Raw genomic sequence first — 27,474 nt, forward strand, 5'->3', positions numbered from 1 at the left:
ATGGTGATACACAAAATATTTCTGAAAATTTTGAGAGCTGTTTCGTCAGCCCTTCAGGATTTTAATCCAGAAGTTAATACAGATGTAGCTTCTTTGCTCTCATCTGTTTTGAACATGTTTTTCTGAGCTTCCTATCTCCTGAAAGTGTTTAATGACTAGACTAGTAGGTTGTTTTGGTTTTTTTTTTTTATTTTTAATAAAGATGAATTGATAAATCTTAACAAAGCCTGTGTTTGCAGCTGTAACAGACAGTTCTGTTACAAGCAGGTGACTGGTACGTGTTATAGGTTGAAGAGCAAAAACGTGTTTTATTTGTACCTTGTCATTTGTTTACTGTTCTGGGGCTTACATTGCAGTATGGATCTCTTGCATAACCTTTGCTTGAAAATCATCCTTTTATCTGCTCAGTGTATTAGACAGAACCTCTTTATTGGATGTGGGTCATGGGACTTGAAGTACTAAATAAGATAGTGCTGAAATAGAGCTGAGGAGGGTGGCAGGATGACTGCCATGCTGGGTCACACGGTGCCCAAAGCTTTTCTGCCTGGGTGGCCACAGAATACTGAAGGATGGAGGACTTGGGGTTTTTCTGTGGGACAGTGTGGTTGGGGTTTCCTGTTTTCTTTATGATCTTCTGTTTTGAAGAAAGTAGTTACTAAACAGTGCTTTTTAAAACATGTTTTACATATTCCCTGTGCTGAGCTCTAGGGTAGCAGAGTTTGTTGCATAAGCTTCCATTGTACATTTCTCCAGTAGGCACTGTCATGTATGATAGAAGTGTTTGTAGAAAATTATTGTATCTCCTTTAATAGATGTTCGTTATAATTATTTAATACTCTGACAAAAGCCACTGAGGTCTGATTTGAAGCATTTTAAATGAGAATAACTTTTTTCCATCATCTCCCAAATGAACTACCATGGCTGTATATTGAAAAAGCAGCCTAGAAATTAACATGCATGACTGTTAATTGAAAATACGTGAGAGGTTTGTATATGCTATTTATTTCTTCCCATTTTGCTGTGATTTGATAAGTACTGGGCGTAACTGTCTTGATTTTCTTATCACTACTGTTTCTTGAAATTTATTGCCAAAATGTTTCTGAGGCAGAGATGTGGTTTGATTTGGTTTGGTTTGGTTGGGTTTTTTTCTCTCTCCTCATTCTTTTCCTCCTTCATGAAGGAGAAGCTGGGATCCAGTAAGCCATGGTCTAGTCCTATGAAGGCACCTGAAGTGACATTCAGGCAGCAAAGTCCAAACAGCTGAAACAGCATCAGAGCATGAAGACTTGTGTTTGAACTGCATATTTTATTGCCAAGGTATTGCTGCTCTTACTGCTCAGTGCCTCTGCCTTGTTCTTCTGGGGCTGTGGTTCTACCACGTGTCCTTAGGGCTGTGGTTCAAAGTGCACTGCAGGAGCCTGAGGGAATACTGAGGTAAATTTTATATCTGGTCCCAGAGTACTATCCTCATTGCTCAAACATGGATTTCTTAGTTTGTAAGCAGTAGCACTAAACTGGTGTGCCACAGGAAAAGCTGGTTCTGGGCTCACAGTTTTGAATCATAATAAGGTTAATTTCCTAGTGAAGAGTGAACTTTGTGAGCCTTTAGCAGCTGGGAAGTTGAGTTTATCTTGATGCTAATGTTATCAGTGGAAGAGCACAAGATGACAGTTCTCCCCTCTAAATCAAAGGGAGTTCATGGGTGGGTGTTCCTGCATCTTCTTTGAAATTTATTCAGTAGCTTGTGATGCTCTGCATTTCCTCATGTGACAAGAATATCTGTCCTCTCTGTTCTTGCAGAGTTTAAAAGAGATGAGGACTGGGCAGGGATGGTGATGTTAGGTATTCTTGAGAGGGGAAAAAGATAAATTAGACATTTTTATTTTGTGTTCCCATGCCTCTATGAGAACTTGCCTCTGAAGTACAAGACAGATGTGAATTCCAGAATTTTAGTGTGTTTTTGCAGAGTGGAGTTTATCTCATGTACACCACCAGGATTAAATGCTGCAACTATTTGTAAATTTGCATTCAGAACAGCTGGGCTATTTGTTTCCAAAAGCTGAATTACAAAGCATAACACAGTCCAAGAGAAGAGCAATAAATTTCACATCAATGGGCTAATTGTTATACACTTGCTTTTAAGATACACAGTAAAGCCATAAATGCATATAAATTTATTGCATTTTGTCTGGAAGGCTGCCCATAATACTTTCCAGGAATGACAAAACATAGTTATTTCTCACAAATATATTTGTGATTTTGCTGGTTCTTAGAATGACATCTTTGGTTCCAGATGCTTTTTTTTTTATTTGTCTAATAACTGGATTTAGTACCTGCCTAGTTAGGTTTGTTTTGATTCTGTACTGGTAACTGTGTGAGAGACAAAATTAGTCTAAAGAACTTCTCACTCTCCCTCCCAACTAGAAACATAATATTCATGGGCCTCACAGAGTCATAATTGGCAAGATGCACTGAAATCCTCAGCTTCAAGAGATGCCAACAATTTCTAAGGAGATGTTGTCTGTACTTTCTCCCATTCTTATTGTAGTGTTGTGAATCTTTTGTATTTTGGTTGGCATTACATTCTCCAGAAAACTAGAGGATACTTCTGAAATTTCTAAAGGCCTTTCATTCCAGAATCCATTAAGCCCAGGATCTGAAGGAAATTAAAATTAATAGCTTGAGGAAGAGTGTTAAGGTTGAAGGCTAATGGCTGAAACAATCCCAAAGTTACATTAATCTAAGTGTATGATCAGAAACTCAAGTGAGAGTTAAGCTCCAAGTAAGATGGGCAAGCATATAAGGTGGATAAAAATTAAAATGGAGTGAGTTTTGCCTGTTTTTCTGACAGACACTGATACTTTCATGTGACACTAAGACAGATTGTCAGTGTCACCCCCTTGGATTGACACATGCCTTGTACTTAGGGTGTCTCCAGGATTTGTGTTGCTCTGCTGTTAAAAGCCTGAGTGCAATTTCCAAATAAAATTTTCTGTTGGGTTCAAAAAGACTCATATTCTAACCTCAAGAGCCAATAATAGGCTGCAAAAATAAGGTTTATGTGTGATAAACCCAAATCTAATCAGAGATGACCTGACGGGGATCTAAATAGACCTTAAAATGTTAATTCTAGCATGTCCAAAAGGATGCTGGTGTTTTTTTCACTATTCTGAAGAGCAGCTGATCTGATCTTGCTTGGCTTGAAAACAAAAGGATGTGGCTGCAGATTTCTGGTTTGGCTGTTCACTGCACTTCCAGGAGCTAAAGACATCCAAGAGCTGACGCTTGACAGACAAAAGCAAACCAAACTTCTTTGAAACTAAATTAGTACTTGATTTGCTTCCAGTAGTAATGATTTGGTTTAATACAACTTGACTAGGTTAGTATCATTCCCAAATGTTTAAATTCAGAAATGCAATTGTTTTTAGCCAAGGAAATGTGAACCCAGCTTTGGGTTTCAAAATTAATATTTTAATATATAATCCAGTGGAGATTTGAGGAGGGGTGTGCATGTGTGTGTTTGTTTGAGGGGATTTGTTTGTTTGTTTTTGAGAAACAATGACATGAAAAATCATGGTTTGTGGGGGGGTGCCTGTGTTATGAAATTTGTCTAAATGCTCATCTGACTATATGCTGACTGAGCCCAGAGTAATTTAGCTTCCCAGAGCAGAAGAAGTCAGATGCTCAGTCCAGTGGAGCTGTTGATGCCAGGCTCTGTGCTGTCAGCATGTGCAGTGGCACATTCCAGAAGCAGATTGATGCTGAGCTTGCAGCAGTGAGCCAGGAGCAGCATCCTGAGCCTGCCCTCCCTGTTTGCATCCCTGTCCTGCTGCCCAGAGGGATCTCCTCTCCCTGGGAGCCCTGTGTGGCCAGGAGCTGCTCTGTCCCGTCCCAGACAAGGTGTCCCAGCAGCAGGGAGCAGAGCAGGGGGTGCTCAGGGCTGCAGGACAGTGCTGTGAGCTGTGCCCAGCCCTGCTGGGAACAGCCTGCTTGGGACCCCCACTGGGAAGAGCAGCCAGATCTCTACAGGGACCTTTTGGCTATGTGGTTGTTCTGTTTTGTTTGTTCTCTGAACTTAACAGCCCTGTGGTGTGGGGTTTTTTCCTACCACGTGCAGGAGCTATGGATAACTGTGGGAATCACCACTTTATTACAGCTAAGTAAGAGTGGTTTGTAAAATGAGAAGGGAAATGGCATACTTGGAATTACTCCAGAGAAAGAGATCAAATGAATAATCTTCTAGCTGAATGAATGCCTGTTGTTTATTGAGGAGCTAAGAGCAAAGTTGCTATTTGGATAGCCTTTGTAGATGGACAGGTTTGCACATCTTTGAGATCCATATTGCTCCCAGTATTTGCTATAGTATTAAACTTCCTCAAGGAGGAGGCCCTCAGTGCAGAGATCACCTTTTCTTTGCCCTGTGACATCTGAATTAGCAACACTGTGGATTGCTTCAGTACCTGCAGACCTGTGCCTGTTCTGGCAACCCTTGGGAGTGTGTGAGGAGCATGGATTGCAGCAGTGCCAGTGTGCACCGTGTAGCAGGAGCTGAATGAGAGCCCAGAGGAGCTGTGGGCAGCTCTTGTGCTGAAAGCCTGTTGATGCTGGAGTACTTGCAGGTCACAGAACCTGTCTGGAGACCTACTACAGCCCTGCCCTCCTCCCCAGCCTCCTGTGAAGAGAGAGCACAAGGAAGGAGTGTGAGCAGTCTCTTGATAACCTTCCCAAGCAGAGCAGCTCCTCCTGTTTCTTTGGGCTGGGAGTGCTGTGTGCTGCACACTGCCAGCTCCTGGGCTGGGCTGGGCTCACCTCAGAGCCTGCTTTGGATTAGTCCTGCTCTGAAGGCTTGGTTCCAGGCACTCTTACTCATTCTGTATCCACATTTGTAATACTGAAATGTTCAGGATTCAACCAGAGATCACGTTTGTGAAGAGATTAATGTAATTGTGCACAAGATAATTCTTCTCTTTTCTGACCCATGTAGACTTCTCTCTAGAAAGTGTTAGTTACACTTAGGAATAATGAGGGTCTTTAGTTACATGATTACATGCTGGTTTTTTCCCCTTGAACAGTGTTCTGCTTAATTTCAGCATACAGGATGATTCCACAAGGGGATAGAATTATGACTGCATGAGCAAGTGCAAATCTGGCATTTCCTATTTGAATGCCTGACTTCCCCCCCCCCCCCCCATCTAAATACTTTTCCTATGATGGAGGAGTTTTCTCCTCTTTTTTTTTTTTTTTGAATGTGGTGTATTTTAAAACTTTGCTGTCAGTCTCTCCATGAAAAAGATGCAAAATCCAATGTCCCTTCTCCCTTGAAATAAAAAGCTCCTTCTCTTGTGCCTCTTTTTTTTGTGGACACTGCATAGGAATCTTAAAAAATCAAGGAAGTTAATTTGCTTTTTGTTTTCTGTGTGGCATGTCTGCATTCATAATTTTGTGACTAATCTAATACTTTTTCAAATTCTTGTCTTACACAAGGCATTAGGGAGGGTCAGTTAAATCAAAAGAAATTTTTTTAATAACATAACCAGTGATTTTTTTTTTTTTTTCTGTTGGGGAAAAAAGAAAAAACTATTTTGTTTAACCCAAAGTAAAGCAAAGAAGTGCTGGAACCATGCTTGCAAATTTTTCAGTTTTTCTCCTTCAGGAGTACAAGTTGCTGGATTCCTGAAAGAAACATTTTTTATATACATAGCCAATAAAATTCTCTAAATGTGGACGATTTGAGTTAATTACAATTCTCAGGACAAAAACAGTTGTGATCCCAGGGGGCCTGGGAATTTCAGTTCTTGAAGAAATGCAACTTGCAGTAGTAGCAATGAGTGATCACATCAGGTTGGTGGTGATTCTCAGGATAATATCTATGCTGTTCATCACCAAAAAATTTGGCTTGGCTAATTCCCAAGTGCTGAATGTATAAATCATTCCTGCAGTTTGGCTTTGAAAGCTTCTGGGGTAATGTATGTTTAGGTGTTTCCCCTACTCTTATTACTCTTATTTCAGATTATTCCTTTTCTCCCTGTTTTTCTGAATATCTCCCTGACGTTCTTAGGGTTGCCCAGGTGGCACATGAGCAGCCATCATTTGCATTTACACTTTAAAGTGTATAAGGCTTTCCATTTTTAGACTGAAATAAGAATGTAACTGGTTTGCACAAAGGCAGCAAAATTCAGTTTCTTGATGTGGACTAGATTCAGAGTAAAAAGCTCCAGTGTGACACAGAAGGAGAAAAACCCTCACAGCAGCCCCTCCTCCTGTGCAGCCATTCCCATCTCTCCAATGGTTCCATGGCAGTGTTTGCTCCAGCTGACCATTGCCAATGGCCAGGGCTCTGCACCTCGTCCCTGATATTCCTGGTCGTGCCTTCCTGCTCTGTGTGCCTGGTTCCTTTGGCTGTGCACAGCTCCTTGCCCTGCACTCTCACTTCTGCTGACACAATTATTTTTGGAGCTGTACTATGACCTGTATCAGGGAAGCCATCCTGCCTTTTTTTTTCTTTTTTTTAATGGATGGGGTGTGGGCTGAGGAAGGAGCCAGAGCTGAGAACACAAAACCCCACGTTGCAGCCACAGCAGTGTCTCCTTGAATGGACCCTGTGGCATTTCCTTTGAATGCAAACTCAGAGCCTGTACAAGTGTCTTATGTGCTATTCGGGACTTTTTAGAAGAACATGTCAGAATTTGGTTTTGTAGATGCCTTGTAAGGACACAAACTTGGATACCTCAGTTAGCATCTGAGTTTTGTACAGGAGCTTACAGATTCATCATAATGTGCCTCAGAACATGAGCAAGTGCAGCAAACAGCTCTGAATCACGTTGTCTTGGCTTCAGCTCAGCTTAATAGGGTACAAGTTGGTGGGGACTTGGGTGCAAAAGGCTTAAATTGCATCATCTTCCTACTCCCCACCCCCAATTGGGCCCACTGCATTGTGACACATTTTCTAAGACTGCTTTAATCAATGCTAAGAGCCATGCTTTTCATGCACCGGTGGACTATAGTTTTTTTTGTTTTTAAGTTTGATATTGGAGTTTGGTTTTATATTTTAGCTTAGAGTATGTCCACTATGTGCTATGCTTTAGCATACCTGTCTTTTCCAAACTCTGTTCTATGCTTTTTGTTGTTTCAGCTGGATTTTATCTGCTGTTAGCAAGCTGCAGCCAAGGTGTGGTGACTGACAATAGAAGGTTGCTGTAAACATTAACAAATTCCCTGGGGCAGGCTGTGTGCTGGGCAAGGCCAGCAGCAGGAACCTTTGCTCCAGTGCAGCACATGACACAGTGCCAGCACAGCCCAGAACTGAGAGCAGGTGCTGCCAGTGCCCCTGCACAGGACAGGGAGCAGCACACTGACCCCAGTGCCCCTGCACAGGACAGGGAACAGAACACTGACCCCCAGTGCCCCTGCACAGGACAGGGAGCAGCACACTGACCCCAGTGCCCCTGCACAGGACAGGGAGCAGCACACTGACCCCAGTGCCCCTGCACAGGACAGGGAGCAGCACACTGACCCCAGTGCCCCTGCACAGAACAGGGAACAGAACACTGACCCCCAGTGCCCCTGCACAGGACAGGGAGCAGCACACCAGCCCTAGTGTCCCTGCACAGGACAGGGAACAGCACACCAGCCCCAGGGCACCTGCAGCAGCCTTAGGGAGCCCTGGCATGGCTGGTGAGATGCAGAGAACAGCAAAATTGAAGGGCATCAAACACAAGGACAACACTTGTAAGCATTTGGAAGATCTTCCCTCAGAAAGAGCTCAGTGGTTGGGGTGCAGCTTCCTTCAGTGCCAGAGAGGGGTGCAGAGCTGATCAGCCTGGCTGAGATTTGAGCTGTGATCCCACATGTTTTTAGCTGGGCTACCAGCTGCAAACTTAGATGCTTCCCATCAGATTGCACTGTCCTCTTGGTACATAGAAATGTCACTTATTTATGCAGTGAATGTTTCTGGTTGTTACACTGCTTGAAAGCTTGCACTGGGAATTAGTGGGACATTTCTTTCCTTTCTGCCCTATCTCCCTTCTAAACTGCTTCTGTTAAACTTTGGAAACTGTTCCTGCTACATAAAACCATCTCACCTGGAAAACACCATGGACCAGACAGAATTGCTGAACTCTCAGGGGTTGGGCATTGCCCATGCTCACGTGGCAGCTCAGCAAATGCTGTGTGCTGCCTACTCTCAGTTCTATAAAGTGGGGAAATCCCAAAACCCCCGGGCCTGTTAATAATCCTATCAGATGAGACTATGGGAGATGAGGCATTTTTGTCTACTGAACATTGAGTGTGTTAGGTGGGGAAAGGGCTGCATGGAAAAATTTTCCCTCAGGTGATGATGGAATACTGGAAAGTTGCCCTCTGCCTATCTTTGTTAGCAGGGAGAAGAGTAACATCATTCCACTTTGCCTACAGGAAAATCCTATAGGAATCCCAGCACGGGATAAGTTTAAAAGAGTAAGATTGCCCTGCTCATCCCTGCTGCCTTTAAACGCCACTCAGTTACACAGAAATTTCATGTGGAAGTTGCAAGTGGTTTATGTTGCTATAAAATGTGATTTTTCTTGAAGTAAAAACAGGTAGATGAGGTAGAGTGGATAGTAAAACGTTTTTGCCAGAATACCAGTATGTGTTAAGATATTTTGTTGCTTGTATAAAGCCTGGAAAGAAGCACGAATCACGGTGATGCATTCAGGAGATAGATACATATACAAAGCCTGTTACATCTGTTCTGCCCTCTGAGTGCGCTCCCTGACTCTGCTGTCTGTTTAGTTGTTCGAGCAGCTCTCCCAGTCATTTTTACCCGCGGTTACTCACGATTTGCCCCTTTTTGTTGCAGGAGGGTTGCGGTGAGTCCTTGGGAGGGCCGAGTCCCCGCCTCTGGCTCCGGGTGTCGCGGCGCTGCTGGTCCCGGCGCGGTGAGCTCCTGTGGCATGGTGCGATCCCGGCTGGACTCTGCTCCCTGCACGGAGCTGCCAGCGGCTCCTTGGCCCGCCTGAGCAAACTTCACCTGTGGGGCTGCCAGCTGCAGCGGGGCCAGCCGGGAAACACACTTCTGTGCCATTGCAGATCTGCTTCCAGCTCTGCCAAAGCAACAGCCTCTTCTGGAGGGACAAATATTTCAGATTTGGGTCCTGGCACGTTCCCTAGAATCTTAGGATTAATCTAAAAAAAATAAGATTTCTTAAAATCTAGATGTACAGTTTTTGTTGCTGCTTTGTTTTCTGAGTCCCCTTTGGGAGTGGAATTGGGGTTACCAGCCCTGTGCTGTCTCCCAGTAAATGGTGAGGTTTTACTAGGTTAGGAAGCTTCCATGTGTACATTTGCTGTCTGTCCTCTAAGGCCAGTTTCCATCTCCTAAATCAGCAGTATCCCCATGTACTTCTTATTCTCCAGGTCTGCAAGAGCAGTGAGAGCAGGATTCTGTTTTCTCAGTGCACTGTACCTCGTGCCTTGGCCATTTTCTCATACTGAGTGCTTAGCACAACTGATTTGGGAAAAATTGCTCATTGAAAATTGTTTGGGGTTGTTTCGTGTTGTAAAAATGTCAAGTGAAAATGAGATTTTAGGGAGCTAGCATTGCAAAACAAGTCTGAGTCTTATATTTGAGTTTTGTTGTGCTGGTAGGTGCAACAATTGCTATCTGAAAGCTCTATGTGATTGAAATATTCTTAATTTTACAAAAATGTTTTAGTATTTTGCTGCCTTAGGAACATAGTAAATAAAATAAGACATACAAAGTCCAGGGAATAGACTCACACTGATACTTGAATGGATATCAAACCAAGTTTCTGCTGTATTAGCAAAGCTTTATCAGATAAACATTTGCTTCTTACTCTGTCTTTAGAAGTATTACAAAATTGTAAATAAATGGAGGGTGTGTGTCTTTCTAAAGTTATCCTCTTCATATGAAATTAAATTGCTTTTGGGTGACTTACCTACCTGAGGAGGTTGATCACAGTGTAGAACTTTTTTCTTGCATACCCAGGCACATAATCTGGAAAATGTGAAAATGCATTGGCCACATTTTGCATTTTTGTAAAATTACAGAACGTGAAATAAAGCCTTGGAAATGGCTCTACAAAATATGTAAGTTCAATTTTATTTTTTCATATTAAGTGATTGTTAAGGATCTTAATGCAGCTGCATTTGCATGTTTCCACTATAAATGCCTGACTAACAATTCAACCTTTAGATGACTCTAGGGTAAAGTTTGGTGTAAGAGCATTTTTTGTGATCATTGGAGTTATTGTAAGTAATTCTAATTTGCTGATGTTTATTTCCAGTCTTTAATCAAAATAAGAGTCTTGTTTTTATGTTACTTTAAAAAATCTTGTAGTGTCTAATCTTCACAATAGCTTCACAAGATCTCTCCTGATTTTTAAGAGCTTTTGTTTGTTGTGTGGTATTCCTCATTTTTCCTGCTTCCAAAGCCCACTGTGTATCAGTAGGTTTCATTCTCACACTTGTCTTCCTTTGCTCTCATGGCCATGCATTGCTCCAGGTACAGGACAAGTGGCGGTTTTGCCTTTTCCAAATGTGCTACTGGGTTTTGTTGGTCAAAATACTATCCTGATAATAGCCCATCTAGAGCGTTTGACAATATGATTTAATTTTTGGAAGAGACTTCCTGAGATAGCAAAGGGAGTCAGGAACAGTTCAAACTGCAGAATGGAGAACAAACCCCCAAACTCCATTGACAACATTAATGCTTATGTCTATAAAGTATAGAAATGGTAAAAAATTGTCTTCCAATAGAATTTACGTTCCTGAAGCCATGAGCTTTCTCTGAAAATCCTCTTCCCCCTCTGATCTTCCTTATTTTCTCAGCAATTTATTGGTTTAAAAGAAGGCCTGTGTTCTTATGGAATTATGTATGTATCTGTGTGTAAAAGTAAATGCACTATAACTTCACAGTTTCTATAATATGGAGCTATTAACCTGGAATAAAAGCACTTTGATAAAGAATCTTGGATGGGAGGGGGACTTAAACTATTAGACACATTTGCAGCATGACAGCAGAAGTCAGTGTAGCCCTTTGGATTTCTTTCAGCTGTGTTTTAGATAACCTTGTTTTGCTTCTTGCAGAGACCTAATCTTGCAAGGCTAGAATTGTAATGCAGAGCAGCTGGAAGTAGTTAAGTCCTGGAACCACTGCTGCTTTGGTTGCATCCTCCAACATGACCAATCCTCAGTAAGTACCATGTGATAGAAATTACTTCAAATGAAAGGGAGCAGTCTGCTACCTGGAGAACAATGATGTGACTTCAGGAAGGTTTTGTATTTGTCTAAACAGTGTGAATTAGTAGAAAATACATGAATGATGCTGTAAGCATGTCTGATGTGTTACTAACAGCACTGGCTGAAAACTAGCATGTTATATTATTTTCAGATCTGTTTATGTTTCTTTTTCCTAGCACCAAAACTGTCTGCCAACACCAGTCTGTTTAGGTTTTTTTCAGCCCAATCAGACTTTATCTGTCATCTAGTCTGTCTAAGAATACAGAAACTCAGTATTGTTGGGGGAGAGAAGGTTGCAGCAACCCATTTCCTTCTCCTTTTATAATGCTGGAAATTGGATCACTGTATGCTCTTTTATGCAAAATTGAACCAGCTTGGACTTATAAAGGTAAATGTCCAGAGGATGGCACTAAAGGTGAAAATCAAAGAAACTTCTTGCTAAATTTAGCTTTTACCTCTGGGTTTCTGTTTTCAGGTTGTTTACAGAAGAATACAGTTCTGTTGGAAATTAAAGAATCTCATTGCGTTCCATTATTAATTACACGTGAATAAAATAAAAGCTTTTAGGTTGTTCAAATAGTATTTCCTTTTATCTCCTTTTTCTGCCACAGTATGACACAGCTGTAGCCTTTCCCTGCCAAATGCTCTACATATAGCAGCATTTTATGTTCTTGGGTAATTCTAGCAGCACTTAGCTCCTTTTAATTCAAGAATAATGTCTTCCATCTGAAAGAATTAGCCTTAATGGTAAGACTGACCAGTGGAAACTTTCAACATAGAATTTTAGTTTCTTCACCCACATCCTTAAATGGTATCCTTATACCAGTTAAGTGGTCTTCTAAAGTAGTCTATTATTTTCAGGGAAAAGAAAGGAACTGCTAATCAGGTTGCTTAAATTGCTGGAAGTTTTTAATAAGCTTCTTTAAAACAAAATCAGCAATGCAGTTTTTGTGGTCAAATAACAAAGGGTGCTAAGATCTTTTTAACTATGTCCCTATGAAAAAAAGAAAAAGAGTATCTTCACACCTGCTGTGAAAGTAGCCTGACAGTTCTTCCAAAGTTATCAGGCTCCCCTGGAAGAAAGCTGGAGAAGTATGTGCTTGCACATCCTTGGAATCAGACTTTTCTGGGCACTGCAAAGATCAGCCCTTGATGTGCCAGCTGTGTCCTACAGGCAAGGCATCCTGTGCATGCAGTACTGGTGACAGATGGGATCCCTACAGCAGCAGTGTCTTGTTCTGCATCTGGGAGATACACACATTGTCAGGCTGGTTTTACCTGTGTGGAGTTCCCATTAGTGTAGGGGGCTGCTGTAAGAATACTCAATCAGATTTAGAAGATGTGCACAAGGCTAGTTAAGATCATCTTTATGGAGGACGTCATAATTCTGAATCACTGTTCCTTTTCAGAACTATTTTGAAATAACATGTAACAGAATGATCCTTTTTAGGTGAATGTAACAAAGCTGCCATCTGTCAAAACTATTTGAATCAGTATTCAAATCTGCAGTGGAAGAAAGGTCTAAGTGCACCTAGTAGTTAACAATTGATTTGTGTATAATAGTGAAAAAGCCTAGCTGTTCATTGCTCACCAATCTAACTCAGAAAGCAGTGAGTCTTCAGTTGGCATAGTTACATGCCTTCTTTTTGTTTTGCATAAATATTTTCCTTTTGGGCTCATGCATTTTTTCTCTGTTTATAACAAAGCCATTCATATTTGGTGCTTCAAAGCAGATTGAGCAGAGTGAAATGTTGTTCTCCTTTGTGAGGTTTCTATTGATCGCAGTGAGATCTACGAAAGTTTGGAGAGATTTGATCTGCCTCTTTAATGACAGCACCTCCTCATGGACCTTGCAGAGGCCTTCTAAGTTGCCAGCTCTTTAGGATTCTATGAAGTATTTGTGTCTAGCTTCCCTCTACTTGCTTGCTTATTTATATTTTTTTCTGTGTATACATGTATTTATTACATTTTCAGACCTACAGTTGAAGGTGGTGTTTCAGAAGTTGAGATCATTTCCCAACAAGTGGAAGAAGAGACCAAAAGCATTGCTCCTGTGCAGCTTGTTAATTTTGCTTATCGAGATCTACCTTTAGCTGCCCTTGATCTGTCTGTGGCTGGGTCCCAGCTTTTGTCAAATTTGGATGAGGAGTACCAAAGAGAGGGGTAAGTACAAGGGGCAGATTTTTGTCATGTAGTTTTAGCTTACAGGAATTTCATTGCCTGTAAAACAGGAAGCCTTAAGCTTAAGTTCAGCCAGTTGTCCTCAAACTCTGTGTAAAATCATTGTCACAGGATAGAAAAGACTTTTTCTAATATCACTAATCTGGGCTGGTTTAGGGCTGTTTATCATTTTAAGTGGTTCATAGTACTGTTTGACCACAGTCTGGAAGCTTTATCTCAGGAAAAACCAGATGAAATACCTGGCTATCAGACAAGCAGAATGGTCTGGTGGAGGCTTCTTGAGAAAGGTGCTTCAGGATGACCAGAGTTGGCTGGTGTGATTCTTGTACAGAAGTGTGCATCTCCTGACTGAGAGGTAACATCTGCTACTGCTGATTCCAGGACAGATAGTATACTTGTCACCTAGGAATTTGAATTGTGTAGTTTGCTAATGTGAGAATGTTGTCTTTCATAATGTTTACAGTATATACATACTGCTCCTATTTGCACAGAATGGTGGTTCAGGTTTATTGCAATAAAAGATTGTAATCAGTTCATAGCATCTCTCCAAACATAGCCCAATGTCAGATTATGTAGCACTGTTGTCCTACAGGACATTAGAAGTCATCCTTATGCCTGGTTCAGGCTTGAAGTGGCTGTAGGTGGACTGCTGCACTAAATTCTTTATGAAAGATTTGGGTCAGCTGGAGAGAATCCAGAGGAGGGCAGTGAGGATGATTAGAGACTCAGAAAACCTGCTGTGGAGTACTGATTGAAATAACTGTGTTTCACATGAACAAGAGACTTTGAGGAGAGCTTCTGAGAGACTTCAGTGAGGAAGGGAACAGCCTGTTATTGATCTCTGTGATGTTTAGGACAAGAAGTGAAAAGCCTGACTTGCAGCAGAGAGCAGTGAGGGCAGGGAAGTGCTGGGGTAGACTGCTAGTGTGTGTGGGAAGGAGGGGAGTAAGGGTACAGTTGTTGGGTGTCTGCAGGAAGATGGCTTTGTCAGGAATGAGAGCACTGTATTTAAAATCCCTCAGGACAGAAATGGGCTGAGTGCTGGTGCCTGCCCTCCCTGGGTGTCCCACAGAGCACAGACCTGCTCCCCTATCCAAGAGGTCCAGGGAGAGCACTGCCCAGTCAGGATGCTCACTGTTGAAGACTTTGAAAGGCTTTACACAAGCCTCCATTTCCTAACAACTCAGTGCTTTAACCTGTGCTCTGTAATCAGCAGAAACCTGCTTGATCTCAGCTCAGCAGGTATTCTGGGTGGTACTCAGGAAGCAAGATGTGGAGAAGGCTCTTTCCTTTAATTTCTTTCCAAATTGGACTCTATGAGACTTCTCCAAAAAGTTGTTACTCCAAACAAGGGGAAATACATTTCGAGTAGGCTATATAAGTACAGTACAACTGTAACATAAAATACCCTGCATAACAAATGAGGCACTTGAAAATTAATTTGAGTATGCAGGTGTAACCCTCAGGCTATTTTGGTGCTGAGTCAATACCAGTTTAGTTCAAATATGCATTTTTATAGATTTTTATGATCTGAAACTCAATTCTTCACTGTGCCAAAGGGCACAGGTCTCTCACTGTAACTATTTGAGCAGCTTTGCAGTCTTAAGCATGGAAATAGGCTTGTCATTCTTTTCCTCAGCAGAGATCTTTCCCTTCACTCACACTTCTTTTGTGACTTTGTCAGTCTGAATGGAAATAAGCAGGTGCCCTCCACACCTCCCAGCTGTAGAGAACATTATCTGAAGAAAGTTCAGAGCTTAAGTTTGGATATCCCAGTGCATTTTGGCTGTATTCAGCTGCCATGTGGGAATGGTGGCCTCTTCCTCTGAGAGGCATCCTGAGAAATTTAGGAGCAGAGCTGGGTTTCAGAAGCCCAGCAGCAAAGTAAATTACTGTCCCTCTACCACCTTGTAGCACTGTGGGGAATATGTGTGGTTTTATGAACGTGGCCTTGTTAATTGTGACTGGCTTCAATCTGAGTGAGAAGGAGGAAGGATGGGTCAGATCAGTCTGATACAGGAACTGGCAGCCACGTGTCCCTTATGTGCAAAGAGGGTGATGTGGGGAAGGCACCTTGCACAGGAGGTGGCAGAAAATGGCAAAGATCCCTGCAGCATCCATCTTCGTGCTTGAGGCTCTCCCTGGTACCCCAGTGCTGCTGTGCAGGGAGTAAAAGATTTGCTTCCCTGGAAGTCTGCCTTTTATTGCAGAGTCCGTGTGTTACCTTCTGCATGCATTTCCCAGAGAATGCCAGGGGAGGTGCCAGCCTGCATGGACCTGCATGTATTGTGTGTGATACTCCAGATCTGCAGCTGGTGTAGGCAGGCTGGAGCTGTTCTCACTGCAAGGCTCTGGCACATGTCTGTGCTTGGACAAGACTGGTGGTTGCTACAAGCTGCACCTCTCCACAGCCTTGGTTGATGATGTAACTGTCCTGGTTACTCTGGCCATTCACCAGGAAGTCTGCATTTCCTTGCATGGAGAAACAAGAGAGACACCAGACTAGAGATGAACAAGAGAGCAAGAAGGGAGCTCTCTGATCTAATGGTTTGGTTGTGTGCACCCCGAGGTGCCCACAAGGTTTTCCTCTACCTTTTGTTCTTTAAGGCTATAAGGGGTTCAGGGTCCAAGCACAAATTTGACTTGGTTGCTATGTAGTAGAGCTTTTAGTTTCATTTGAGGGAATGTTTCTCTTACTAAAGCTGATATTAATAGGTGATCAGGAATAGGTGGATCATAACCCTTGTTGTGTGCCTGGAAACGTCAGGTAGCATCACACTTGCTAGCACTCCCACAAGAAAAGAAAGAAATGAGAAGGAAAAGGAAATGAAGTTATGGTCTGTCTTTAACTTGTTAGACAGACTGTATGTAAGCTGACATACCTGTGGCTTTAATACTGGCATACAAGTCTTACTTTGTGCAGTTTGATGTGAAGGTCTTTGCCTTTTCATATCAGATTCTCAGGGCAGTGGGTTCCTGTCTGTTGATGCTGTTGAAGGAATTTAATGGACAGTTTGAGCTGGTTTTGTCAGATATTTAGATGACAATGCTGATCTCCGTGCTGAGCAACAAAGAAAGGACTGCAGGTTAGGAGCACATTAAGCCTGCCCCTGATGTACACCTGTAAGTAGTGAAAGGGTAATCAGGCAAGAAAAACCTTTCTGCTCTACCTGAAACCCTCAAACAAAACACAAAACGTGGTCCTGAATTTCCTGGAGAGGCTGTGGCTGCATGGAACTCAGTTTGCATGAGAAGAGTATGCCAACATTTCTTTAAGGAGGCTAAATCACCCAGAAAGGTGAGATGATTTTTAAATGCTAACATTGCTTTAAATGCCACTCTTAGTTTTTTTCCAGTCAAATATTCTGTTTTTCAAAAAATAGTTTCTCTCTCCTCCTTTTTTTTTTTTTCCTTTGCACCAAGTCAAATAAAAGTGATGGAGAATAGCAGGAAAACTGACAAAGTGCAGAAAGTAGTGCATGGCTTACGAAAAGCTCTCCTTCCTAGATTTTCTATAAGTTCCAGTTAATAGGTATCAATCACAATAAATTTTAAAAATTTGACAGATAATTACACTATAGAGCATATTTTGTTGTGCAGATATACAGATATACAATAACCCTCTCTTGATAAATATCTGTGTTTATTGGAGTTGAGAAACAAGGGGGGAGAGATGTACACCAACTTCTCAATTATCTGTTGTATTTGTTTTAAATTGCAGCTCTTGAGTTTTAATGTTAAACATTTGAAACGTGAAGGTGTTTTCAAATGCAGTGTTCTGCAGCAAAAGCTGTAAAGTTTGTGAGTTCACAGTTAATGCAACTCATTTGACATGAGCTGTAAATAGTCATGCTGTTGTTATTTAATAATTTATGATCTTCTGTTCATAGCCTTAGATTTGTTTGGTCACAGCTGGAAAGTGCATTAAACAGTGGGAATATCAGAAAAAAAGAAAACCGTAAGGAGAGAGAGAGAAAGGAAGGGAAACCGAAACTGAACAGAGATTTACAGAGATGCAGAAATTAACACAGAGAAGAGTTGTGAGCTCTCATTTTAAATTGGTTGCAAGACTTTGCTGGTGAATGTATTCACTCATCCTGGGAAAAAAGATGTCTGTTCCTTCAATCTCCTGTAATTGTAGGTGCCATTATTTTGCTTTTCAGATTCATCTTTCAGATATTATTTTGATTTTTTTGGGTATTTTACTTGTGCTTTCTACAAATCTTAAAGGTGCTTTATCTAAAAGAATTTAACTAAATCAAGTTCTCACATTTCTCTAGTTTCCTGCTTTTCTTGTCTTTTTCTGGTGCCATAAGGAAAAATAGTCCATTTTCTGAAAAGTTCTGTGCACCTCTGCAGATCTTGGATCTGGAATAATGGTGAAGAATGAGGTCCAAGCCCAAGATGAAGTGCAAAGGTTTTGGAGGGTACAACAATTTAATGTAGTGAACAAGCTCCTATTTACAGAAGTGAGTTGTAATTTAGTTTTAGCTGGCAGTCCTAGTCTGAATCCAGAAGGATGGTGCAAAGTCCTGCCATGAGGATGCAGTGGCTGAGGCTGTAGTGCTGATCTGTTCTTTGTGCAGTACTTCATCACTGCTGCTCTCGGTGCTGTGGTCCAACACTGAGCTGCACTGCAGCAGGAAAGGAGCATCCAGCTCAACAGAACCTCGAGCTCTGCAGGAGAGAAAGTAGGAAATTCTGGCCTATGTTACAGAGGTGTTCAGTGATTTAGAAATTCCTGTTTCTGTGCACAGCCTTTTAAGATTTTCTCTTGGTAAATGTTTTCCAGAGTGCCTCAATACTCTGTTTATTCCAGTACCTTAGTGCTTGGAAGGTGTCCCTTCATGTCTTTTATCAGTTGGGAGAGAGATCAGTACTCTAAATAAGACAATTCATTTTCTAGCTCAGTGATTTTAAGAGTTTTTCAGTTTGGAGATATTTCTGTATTTTTCCAACAGAAGTTGCTTTTCCCAGGTTGGAGGATAGAATTTGTAGCCCACATATCACTGTTCACAAAGCTCTTTATTAGAGACTGGAAATTACATCAGTCTAATTTGTCTGGCTTGACACTAGAATTAATTGTCTAAATTGGGGAAGATATGGCTTGGGGCAAAAATTGAAGTATGGATAAGCCATAGAACAAAGGGGAAATGTGGAAAAGAGGAATATTTGTCTGGAAGGCAGGTATGTAAAAAAGCCAGCTAAGTGCTGAGCAGCAGTGTAAAAGCAAATCAGATCTTAGGATTGCTTAGGAAAAAGAGCAGAGAATAAAAAAGAGGCTGTTGTTGTGCCTCTCTCTATCCAAGCTTTGCCCACGTCTTGAACACAAGTGCAGGTCTGATCCCTGTCAGAAAGGAGATGGTAGATATCAAAGAACTGGAAAAGAATCAAAGCAAAACTGATCAAAGATGTGATACATCTTCCACTGGAGATTGCTGTGTAAACTGGGACTGCAGTCTGGAAAAGAGCAGGTTGATTGAGATTTGATTGATATTACAAAGTCTGTGACACAGAGAGGTTAAAATAGGTTTAACACCCACACAGCCCCCTCCCAACACAGTCTCTGAGGTACATTAATAGATTAAGGCTCAGTTCCAAAGAAGCAAAAAGAGTTTGCTCTTGGCACAAAGGGCAGTAGATGCTTTCTGAAGGATGTGTGGTTGAGTAGAGTAGGTTGAACAAGGAGAGGTTGAACAAGTTTGTGGAACAGAAATTCATTGAAGGTTACCAAGTACAACCTGAGAAAACACATCTGTCTCAGGAAGTGGCCACATGGAAAAGGTTTGGTTGGATGCTGTGAGAAGGTTCAGGGGAAGGATTTATGTTTGCTGTGTTCTTAGTTATCTTGAGACATCTGCTCATGGCCACTGTGGGAGACAGGATGCCAGGCTGTATGTTCAGTATGCTCTAGTATGGCTGTTCTCATGTTTCTTAAAGGGAATTTTTGATGCTGATATTATATTGCACTAAAGATTTTAGCATGAAAAGGAGAAACCTAAGAAGCAATTTTCTAGTAAGAGGAGTAAAAGGCCTGGTAATCACAGGATGTCTGTGTGCAAATGGTGTGATATACACCTCTAAAGAAAGCACACATCCTAGAAAGCTTCAAGTACTTCAAATGGAGCTGGGAAGCATTCATGTAATTAATTAAGCCTATTCTAAAATATTATCTACTGCTCCAGTTGTCTGTATTCGTGTGCAGAAGAGGCTGCTAGCATAGTTACAGAAACTGAGGGTCTGTTCTACAAAAAGAATGAACTTTAATGGAATTACACATGTGGCTGCCATTACTGTTCATAATGCATCATGGACAAAATGCCAGCTAGGGAAAAGACCTAATCAAGCTGAAGAATAATACTGGCACAAGAGTGTGTATAAACTGGCCATGGGTGAGTCTGGGGAGAAAAATGGGGGAATCTTTCTTGCTGTTTGAGCAGCAGAGTTTTGCAGGAGTCTGCCAAGAAGTGCCATGGGGTTTGAAACAGTACAAGTTTTAGAGGGAAAAAAGATGAGCGTTGTCAGGAGTTGAAGCTGTGTAGTTAAAGGAAGCTGGTGGAAGTGCAGACAGGAGGTGCAGAGCTCTGTGTGTTCCCTGGCCTGTAGCCTGCTGTGAGGCTCTGCTGTCTCTGTGGCTCAGCCAGGTTTTGTATTGTTATTTAGCCTGTCACTTCCTGAGCATGGCCTTTCTGCTCCTTCAGAGAGCAATTTGGATCCCATCCATCCTTCTGTTTTCTGATCAGAACCATCTTGTGAGGTGCAAACACTTGCTGTTTAGCCAAAAGAAAGGAAAAAAAAAAAAAAAAAAAAAAAAAGACTGGGTAAGGTGTAATGCAGATTTTGGGGTATTTGTTTACAAGACCAGAAAATAGAAACAGTGACAGCTGTTAAGAGCTTGAAAAAACTGTTTGTAGTGGTTCCTTACCAGATAAATATGTTCTACCTTTCCCAGTTTTGCCTTATGTTCTTTTTCTTCCAAGCTGTTTAACAGGATGATGACAGATTGCTTTTGCACAAAGCCATGTGTGAAAGTATCTTTAAAAAAAATTACCCCGGTAAAATTCCACTAAATACATTTTAATGTCTTAGGACAAAACTTTACAGCTCAGTGTCACCAACAATTGAAAATTACCTGTGTTAGTATGTTTATTTACTTCATCCAGGCATTGCAAGAAAGGTAAATGATACTTCTGTTTTAGAGACAAAGTCTCTAGCTGCAATACCTGATAAACCTGTTTGAAGTCATGCAGGAAAGTTTTCCCAAGTCCCACTTGTCTGTGAATTCAAGCAAACACAGTCAGGACATCAACAGAATGTGTACTTATTCTCTCAACAGAATAGGGGAGTTCTTTACTAGTTTGTGGGGTTTTGGTAATTTGTTTTTGTGTTTGTTTGGTTTGGGGTTTTTTGTCTGAAGCGAGGGAAAAAGGTCTTTTACTTGTTAGTATGAAATCTCTTTACACATTTATTAGCTGTGTAAGTTATATTTTGGTTTTTGGGTTTTTTGAAAATTCTCTGTAGCTGAATTTTTAATCTGAGCTTAAAATTTTAAGAGTAGCTTTGCAGTGTCTCAGGTGAAATGACCAGAATTGGGAAGGTAAGTTCAAACCACACTAATTCTGGTAGGGTTTGTCTTTCTCCAAACACCAGATTTCTCATCTCAATAGATGAGCCTTTGCATGTCAGAAAGGAGGGAGGGAGACTTCTCTGCTCAAACAAATTGCAGGGTTACAGAGGTGAGATTTGTATGTGTTAGGAGTCAGGGTAGTTGCTGAAGAGCTGAAGGTGCTTCTCCAGTGCTTAAATTTCAAATCCTTTTGTGTCTTTGAAATCAATGTATATATTTCATGAGTGTGGTACAGGTGGAAATGGGCACATGAGCTGCACTTGACCTCTTAAGCTGATTGTTTTTTCAATTCTAAACTGGTATTTTCACTCAGAAGCTTTTTAGAATTGGTGTTACTGACTAATAATACTGAGTAGACAGAGTAATGACTCATTATTTAGGACTCAAATTAACAGCTTGAATAATAATTAGCATGGTTATATGTATTGTATGCCAAGTATTACAACTGGTTTATTCTTAATGGTACATTTGGTATGTTTGAAAATCTTGACTATGCAGAGCTTTTAGAGGCAGGTACTTGGGCCCTCTACTGATGATTCTGTGCATAGGAAAAGCTGCCCTGCAATATTAAAATACTGGCATAGTGGATCTTTTGGAAAAGGGAAGACAAATGTAAGCAGAGACTAGAACTAAAGCCTGTTCTGTTCAAACAGAGCCATCCCTCCTCACTGTTTTTAGAAATATCTAAAAAAATCCCAAAATTGTAGTTGTATTAAAAACAAGTTACTGTTTTGAGATGATGTAAAATAAAATCCATTAAAAGACCAAGTTGGCAAAAAGGCCCTATCCCATTGCCTTTTTTTTTTTTGCTTTATGTTTTAACACAACCTATTTGAAATCTCATGCATTCTGTATTCAGGCTGGAGCCATAACAAAGTTTAACCTAAGGGCAAGTTGCTGATAGTAACACTTGTCAAATCTTCTCTGAAGCTTTGAGAGTCAATTGAGGAGATCTTTTGCAGTCATGCAATCAGGCAATCTGACTACAAGTGCTGTTGATATGCTTAATTCTGAGAAGCTGCTCAAAGTGTCGAGTCTCTGAGCAGTGCTCGGCATCTCTTTCTCCCTCATTTGTGAGTATGTCAGAGAACATTTTGTGGTATTTTTCCAAGTGTTTGATTGTAGTGTTAGTGAGTCTAGAGCTGTTTATTAGGAATTGATCAGTATCACCATATCTTCTTGTACATCCCTGCTTTCTGTGTAGTGTTATTTTAGCAGGGGGTTACTGCACCACACTTGCAGCTTTTTAAACCCTGATTAATAAATCGTGTCAGCTTTTCATTACCTAATGTGTATTTACAGTGCTTTGAAAATCTGAAGTGTCAGGCAATCATCTCATCTGAACTTTCTGAGGTGAGCCAGTACAGCAACCTTGCAGAACACTGTGATGAGAAATGATGTGATACTGCATCAAAGTGATACTGGGAGGGAGGAGTTGTGAGATGAACACTATCAGGATGGGTTTTGTGCTTCTGAAATCCATCCTACTGTTATTCTGATTATCTATATTACCAATACTCCTAAAAGAAAAAAAAAAAAAAATTAGTAACCCTCTTGTAAATATGTATCTGCATTAGCAAAATGCTAGTTCAATGTTTACTGCTTCATCAGCTTCCCTTCAGAGTTCTGGTCCTCAGAGCTCAGCCTCCTCACAGCTTCCTGCATCCTGCCTAAACCTTCTTTTTCCTCTGAAAAAGGGTGACCTCATCCACAGCAGGTTTGGGAGCGGTCCCTGGTGCATGCTGTCCCCCAAACAAGGTAATTCTTGGCCTGATCCACAAACAGATTGTTGAGAGTTGGACAAATAGCCAAGGAGAGAGCCTTGGCCAGAGGCTTGACACTTTGAGGCTATGTCCCTTTGCCCTATGAAGTGTAGCTGTGGAGTCACTGAGCTACACTTGGTGTTCTCCAGATTCCTGTTGTTCTTTTCCATGATGTCATGGACTGATGGTTGCACCCTAAATTTGGCAGCCCTTGTCAGATTTGTCTCATAGTAGAGCAGGGGTAAAGGTGCATGACCAGAAAATTCAGTAGCAGAGAAATGATTTTTAAAGAGTCATTAGCTTCTAACTAGCAGAGTCCTGCTGTGCCTTGGTATTCACTGATAAAGGAATGCAGCATGTATGTCAAGATAAGAGCACATGAGATGCTGAGAGACAGGAGGAGGGCAGAAGGGTGTGTGTGGTAATGAGGGCTGCATGACTCAGTGCACTGAAGGCACTTGGACACCAGCACACTCCAGAGCTGGGAGATCCCAGGCTGAAGGGTTTTCTTACATTTCTCTCTGTAAGGAGACCAATGAACCTGAACTTTGCAAAGTCTTTGGGCATTATTGCTGAGTGTCTCCAAAACAACAGAACTTAGAATTTTGAGTTCACTGCTCTTTAGCTCTTTTCCTTTTTCACTTCTTCTTTTCTTTTCTTGTTTTTCCCTTGATTTTATTTCCTTAGATCTAACTGGCTAAAACCGTGCTGTGGGAGACGAGCAGCTGTGTGGCAGGTATTTTTGCTCAGTGCAAGTCTCAACAGTTTCCTGGTAGCCTGTGTAGTATTGGTGGTGATTCTTCTGACTCTGGAACTCCTAATAGATATAAAGCTTCTCCAGTGTGAGTAGGAGGATTTTGTTTTTTCTTTTTTTTTTTTTTTTTATATTTTCGGTTTTTATGGTTTTTGTTTTTTTTAATTTTGATGAAATAAAGGCTTAACTTGCTGGGAGGTTTGTGAAAGGGGAGGATATTGGGGATGTTTTTTTCCTACCATTTAAATTATTACTAGGCTAGGTAAGAAATGTGTTCTTGTGGAATCCTGGTATAGTGAAGTCAGTCTCTTCTTTGTTCTTCTGAGCAAAGCTAAGTCAAATAACAAATTTTCGAAGGATACATGCAGAGATTCATGTGTGGTGTCATTAGTGCTTGAAAAGATCTGTCCTTTACAGACATGTTACATATGCACAGGAGAAAAATCTGTGCATCACTAATCTCTGATACCCATCACATGTGGCTAGACAAAAGTGATGAACATACATAAATAAATAAGGTACTTGGTGTTAACCTCTTACTAATATACCTCTGCTCGAGTGGATAGGAATTGAAATTGTTGCCTTCTAGCTTGTAATGCTCTGAAATGAGACAGATTTTCATTCTACTTTGCTAACACACTGTGAGTCAATGAATGGCTTAAATGGAGTTTTGCTTTATCTGAATTCACTCTACACAGGTTCCACAATGGAAATTTTAATGCTGCTGTTTTGCTTCTTAATTCATCCTTTTTTCTTCTACTCTTCTTGCATTCCACCCCTTTTTTTTCCCTTTTTTTCTTTTTTTTTTGTTTTATGATACAAAGTTGACATGGCCACAGACACCACCTACACTGTCCCCTAAGCTGAATGTTGAGGAGCAGCCTCTGGTATCTCCATGCAAAAAATGGCAGCTGGGCTGCAGACAATCCCATAAATGCAAGAGTTCACAGAGGAGTGTCTCGTGTCTCCTGTGGCAACTTTGAACTGAACAAACCAAATTTTTATTCTGTTGAAGTCCTTTTACTGTTGTAATTTGTCAATTGATTGTAGTGGAGTCAAGATTCAGGGATTGCAGTTGTATTAAGATGACTTTAAGCGACTTCACTGATAATTGCAGCTGCTCCTTAAACTCTGTAAGATGAATAAATGACTGTGTGTCACTGCATGCTGTTGGTCCCCATTTCCACCCATCTGTCCATTCTGCACACACTGCCAGGGCATGGCTGCTCTGTTACAGCTGCTGCTTTCTCTGCTCTCTGGTCACTCACCATTTTTGGATGAGAAAGCCCAGGATTTGGACAAGTCTGCCACTTTCAAAAAAGTCAGGAATGCTAATTGTGGGTATAAGGCCTTAATGAGGAAGAAGCTTCCTACAATATTTATTGAGGTGTCACTTCTTTCTGTTTGTGTAGAGAATTTTCACTTCCTCTAGAGACAGGGTTTTAAAGACTGCTGATTTCTCTGAGTTTTAACAGTTTTGGTTACTCTCCTCTGGAAGCAGCCATTTTCTCACAATGTATTTTCTGAAGACCCTTCTAAAGAAAGCTTTACTTTAGGAATTGGTGCTCCCCTGTGTGTCTGGTGCATGTGCATTGCTGAAAGCTCTGCAGTTTACACCATGTGCACAACCTGCAGGTGTTGGGTGCAGCCAGGTGACTCCACTGTTCAGAGGTGGCCCCTGCTGGATGGATTTGCTCAGGGCCCACTGCATTTGTGTTACTGATTTACATTTCAACTAATGAATCTTGCCATGAGGTTTTTTGTCTTGGCCAAGTTAGAATACCTTCTGTCTTGTTTTTAATCAGATAAAGGCTGTCATGGTGAGGCTGATCTAAGTTTTCCACCTGTGCCTTGTAAGGGGTGTGTTTCACTTATACTGAGGTTTTGAAAAGCCATTAGCCCATAACTGTGTTTCTCAAAAATGTAATTACAGTTCTAAAGGGTTCCTTATTCTTTATAAAACTGAGCAGTGCATTAGGATACCTTACAGCATATCACTGCCAGTTCTGTCCATAATAACAATTGCTAATCCATGCTATAGACTGTAATTACTTAGGAAACCTCCCTTTATTAAAAGAAAACCAAACCAACCAACCAAAAAAACCCAAAAACCACAACAAAAGAAACCTGGTGTTTTCTTTGGCTGTGACATTTTTAGAGTATATTTTTTCTCTCCTGCTCTCAGTGTAGTCTTTGGTTGCATGATGCACAGGCAAAGCTGTTGGTTTCTTAGGTGGATACCACATTTGCAAACTGTAGGATAAACATGTGAAAAGGTCAGAGACCTTTCAGGGTGTTTCAGCACAAAGCATATTCATACCAGGATTAGAAACCCCAGAAAGCAAGGGACATATAATAGGTCTTTTGTTTTAGGTGTGTGTTTTGCAATCAGGTTTTATAGTGTGTCTTCACAGCTCCTCGGGAGAGCACTGGGAGCTGGGCAGGATGGGTTCCATCCCAAATTGCTGCTTGCTATGTCTCTGTGTGTCGCTGGGGGGCAGCTGGAGCCCTGTCTGTGCATCCCAAGGTTTCCTGTTCCTCAGGCTGCCCCAGGGACAAAGTGCTTTAGGAAACCTCCTTAGCTCTTCTTCTGCCCATTTGTTTCACCTTTAAGTAGCTCCTGTGCTGCAGCACAGCAAAGCTCTCATCAAGCCCCAAAAGGGCTGAGCAGGGGGAGTTCCAGCACTCAGTTTTATTTGTATCCTGATTTCTTCCTACATCCTTCTCCTCTCTTTCCCATATGAATCGATTGTGATTGTAAAATGCAATTCTTCATGCAGTGTGTGCCCTGTGTGTTCTTGGGCCATAGTGCAGTGTGCCACAGCCCTGCACTCTGCACAACCACTGCTTCCCTTACACACTCAGTTGTCTGGCACTGTGGGACTGCACAGGCTGCTCTGCTCTGCTCTGGCTGCTGTGGAGATGGAGACTCACACATGCCCTGCAGGAATTTGCTCCTCATTCCCTTAGCCCAAACTGCTGGGAGCAGGAATCACTAGCAGTTCAATTAGTGGACCCTGCCAACGTCCTGCATTTTTCTGTCAACATGAAATGGATTTTTAAGCCCATTTTGAGCACTAGATTTTAAGCACCTGCTCCAGATAAATACTGATAATGTGAGCTGAATTGTCAAAGACTGAACACAAGGAGTAATGTGGGGGTAGCAGAGCATTCTCTTTCCTTGCTGGGTCCTAGATCTGGATTTTTAGTTGCACATCTCATGCTAAAGCAGCACATGGGGTGAGAACAGGAGGCAGTGGCAGAGCACCAAAGACCTGAGCTCTGCCAGTGAGCTGCTGACATACTGACTGGGGCTGAGCAGCTGCCAGGGCTGGAGTTCCATGTCATTGCATCCCATCCTCTCTCTGGTACTTCCATTGCAAAATCTAAGCAAGCAAGCTTTACCATACATAGCTTGTGGGTTACTAATTATGCTAAACCTAAGTTACACTCTGCTACCCTAATGACCCTTCCTTGTATTATGTTAATTGCAGTTTCAAGTGCTTCCCAGTTTGCAGGAGTAATTCACTGGATCAGCCTAGTCATCCTCTCTGTTTTCTTTTCAGAGGTATGTATAACCAAAGTCTTCCTCTACATACAGAACTGCAAAGTATTTTTATGTTGTCACTGGAATTAGCGAGAGTTTTACAGTAGTTTGAAAGTAAATGATGTAGCACAGTGTATTTTAAGGAAAAACAAGTAAACATGTACTGTTGCTGCTTCTACTTAGCAAACTAAAAAAAATGTTATTTAGATTAACACTGTATATCTGTTGCTTAGAATTGGTAAGGAAACATGGAAGGGAAGATACTGGCTTACAGATTATAATTTGAAAGCTGCAGAAAGAAATAATAATTTCTGAATCTACAGGCACTGGACAGGATGGTTTGATCCATTTGTTATCAGTGTCA

The 27,474-nt window shown here is 41.4% G+C and overlaps 2 protein-coding genes across 6 annotated transcripts in view; one reads left to right on the forward strand and one right to left on the reverse strand.

Annotated features, from left to right (window-relative positions):
• Nucleotides 1–8,936, reverse strand: part of NRG4 (neuregulin 4) — a 44,301-nt gene extending 35,365 nt beyond the window's left edge. For both annotated transcript variants that reach the window (XM_079317895.1, XM_079317892.1), the window contains exon 1: nt 8,815–8,936. The gene's annotated coding sequence lies outside the window, so the exon portion shown is untranslated. The remainder of the gene's footprint in view (nt 1–8,814) is intronic.
• The window catches only part of TMEM266 (transmembrane protein 266), a 52,554-nt gene continuing 33,880 nt past the window's right edge, over nt 8,801–27,474 (forward strand). The window contains exons 1-6 of one of the 4 annotated variants that reach the window (XM_079317871.1): nt 8,801–8,915; nt 9,986–10,086; nt 11,086–11,191; nt 13,213–13,401; nt 23,497–23,651; nt 27,058–27,131. In XM_079317871.1, coding sequence (XP_079173997.1) covers nt 11,178–11,191; nt 13,213–13,401; nt 23,497–23,651; nt 27,058–27,131 — 432 coding nt within the window. In that variant the 5' untranslated portion in view covers nt 8,801–8,915; nt 9,986–10,086; nt 11,086–11,177. Of the gene's footprint in view, nt 8,916–9,985; nt 10,087–11,085; nt 11,192–13,212; nt 13,402–23,496; nt 23,652–27,057; nt 27,132–27,474 lie in introns of those variants that run through there. The other 3 variants (XM_079317872.1, XM_079317873.1, XM_079317874.1) reach the window with 3 other exon arrangements.

The sequence above is a fragment of the Erithacus rubecula genome, assembly GCF_903797595.1.
Source record: "Erithacus rubecula genome assembly, chromosome: 14".
NCBI classification, from domain to species: Eukaryota; Metazoa; Chordata; class Aves; order Passeriformes; family Muscicapidae; genus Erithacus; species Erithacus rubecula.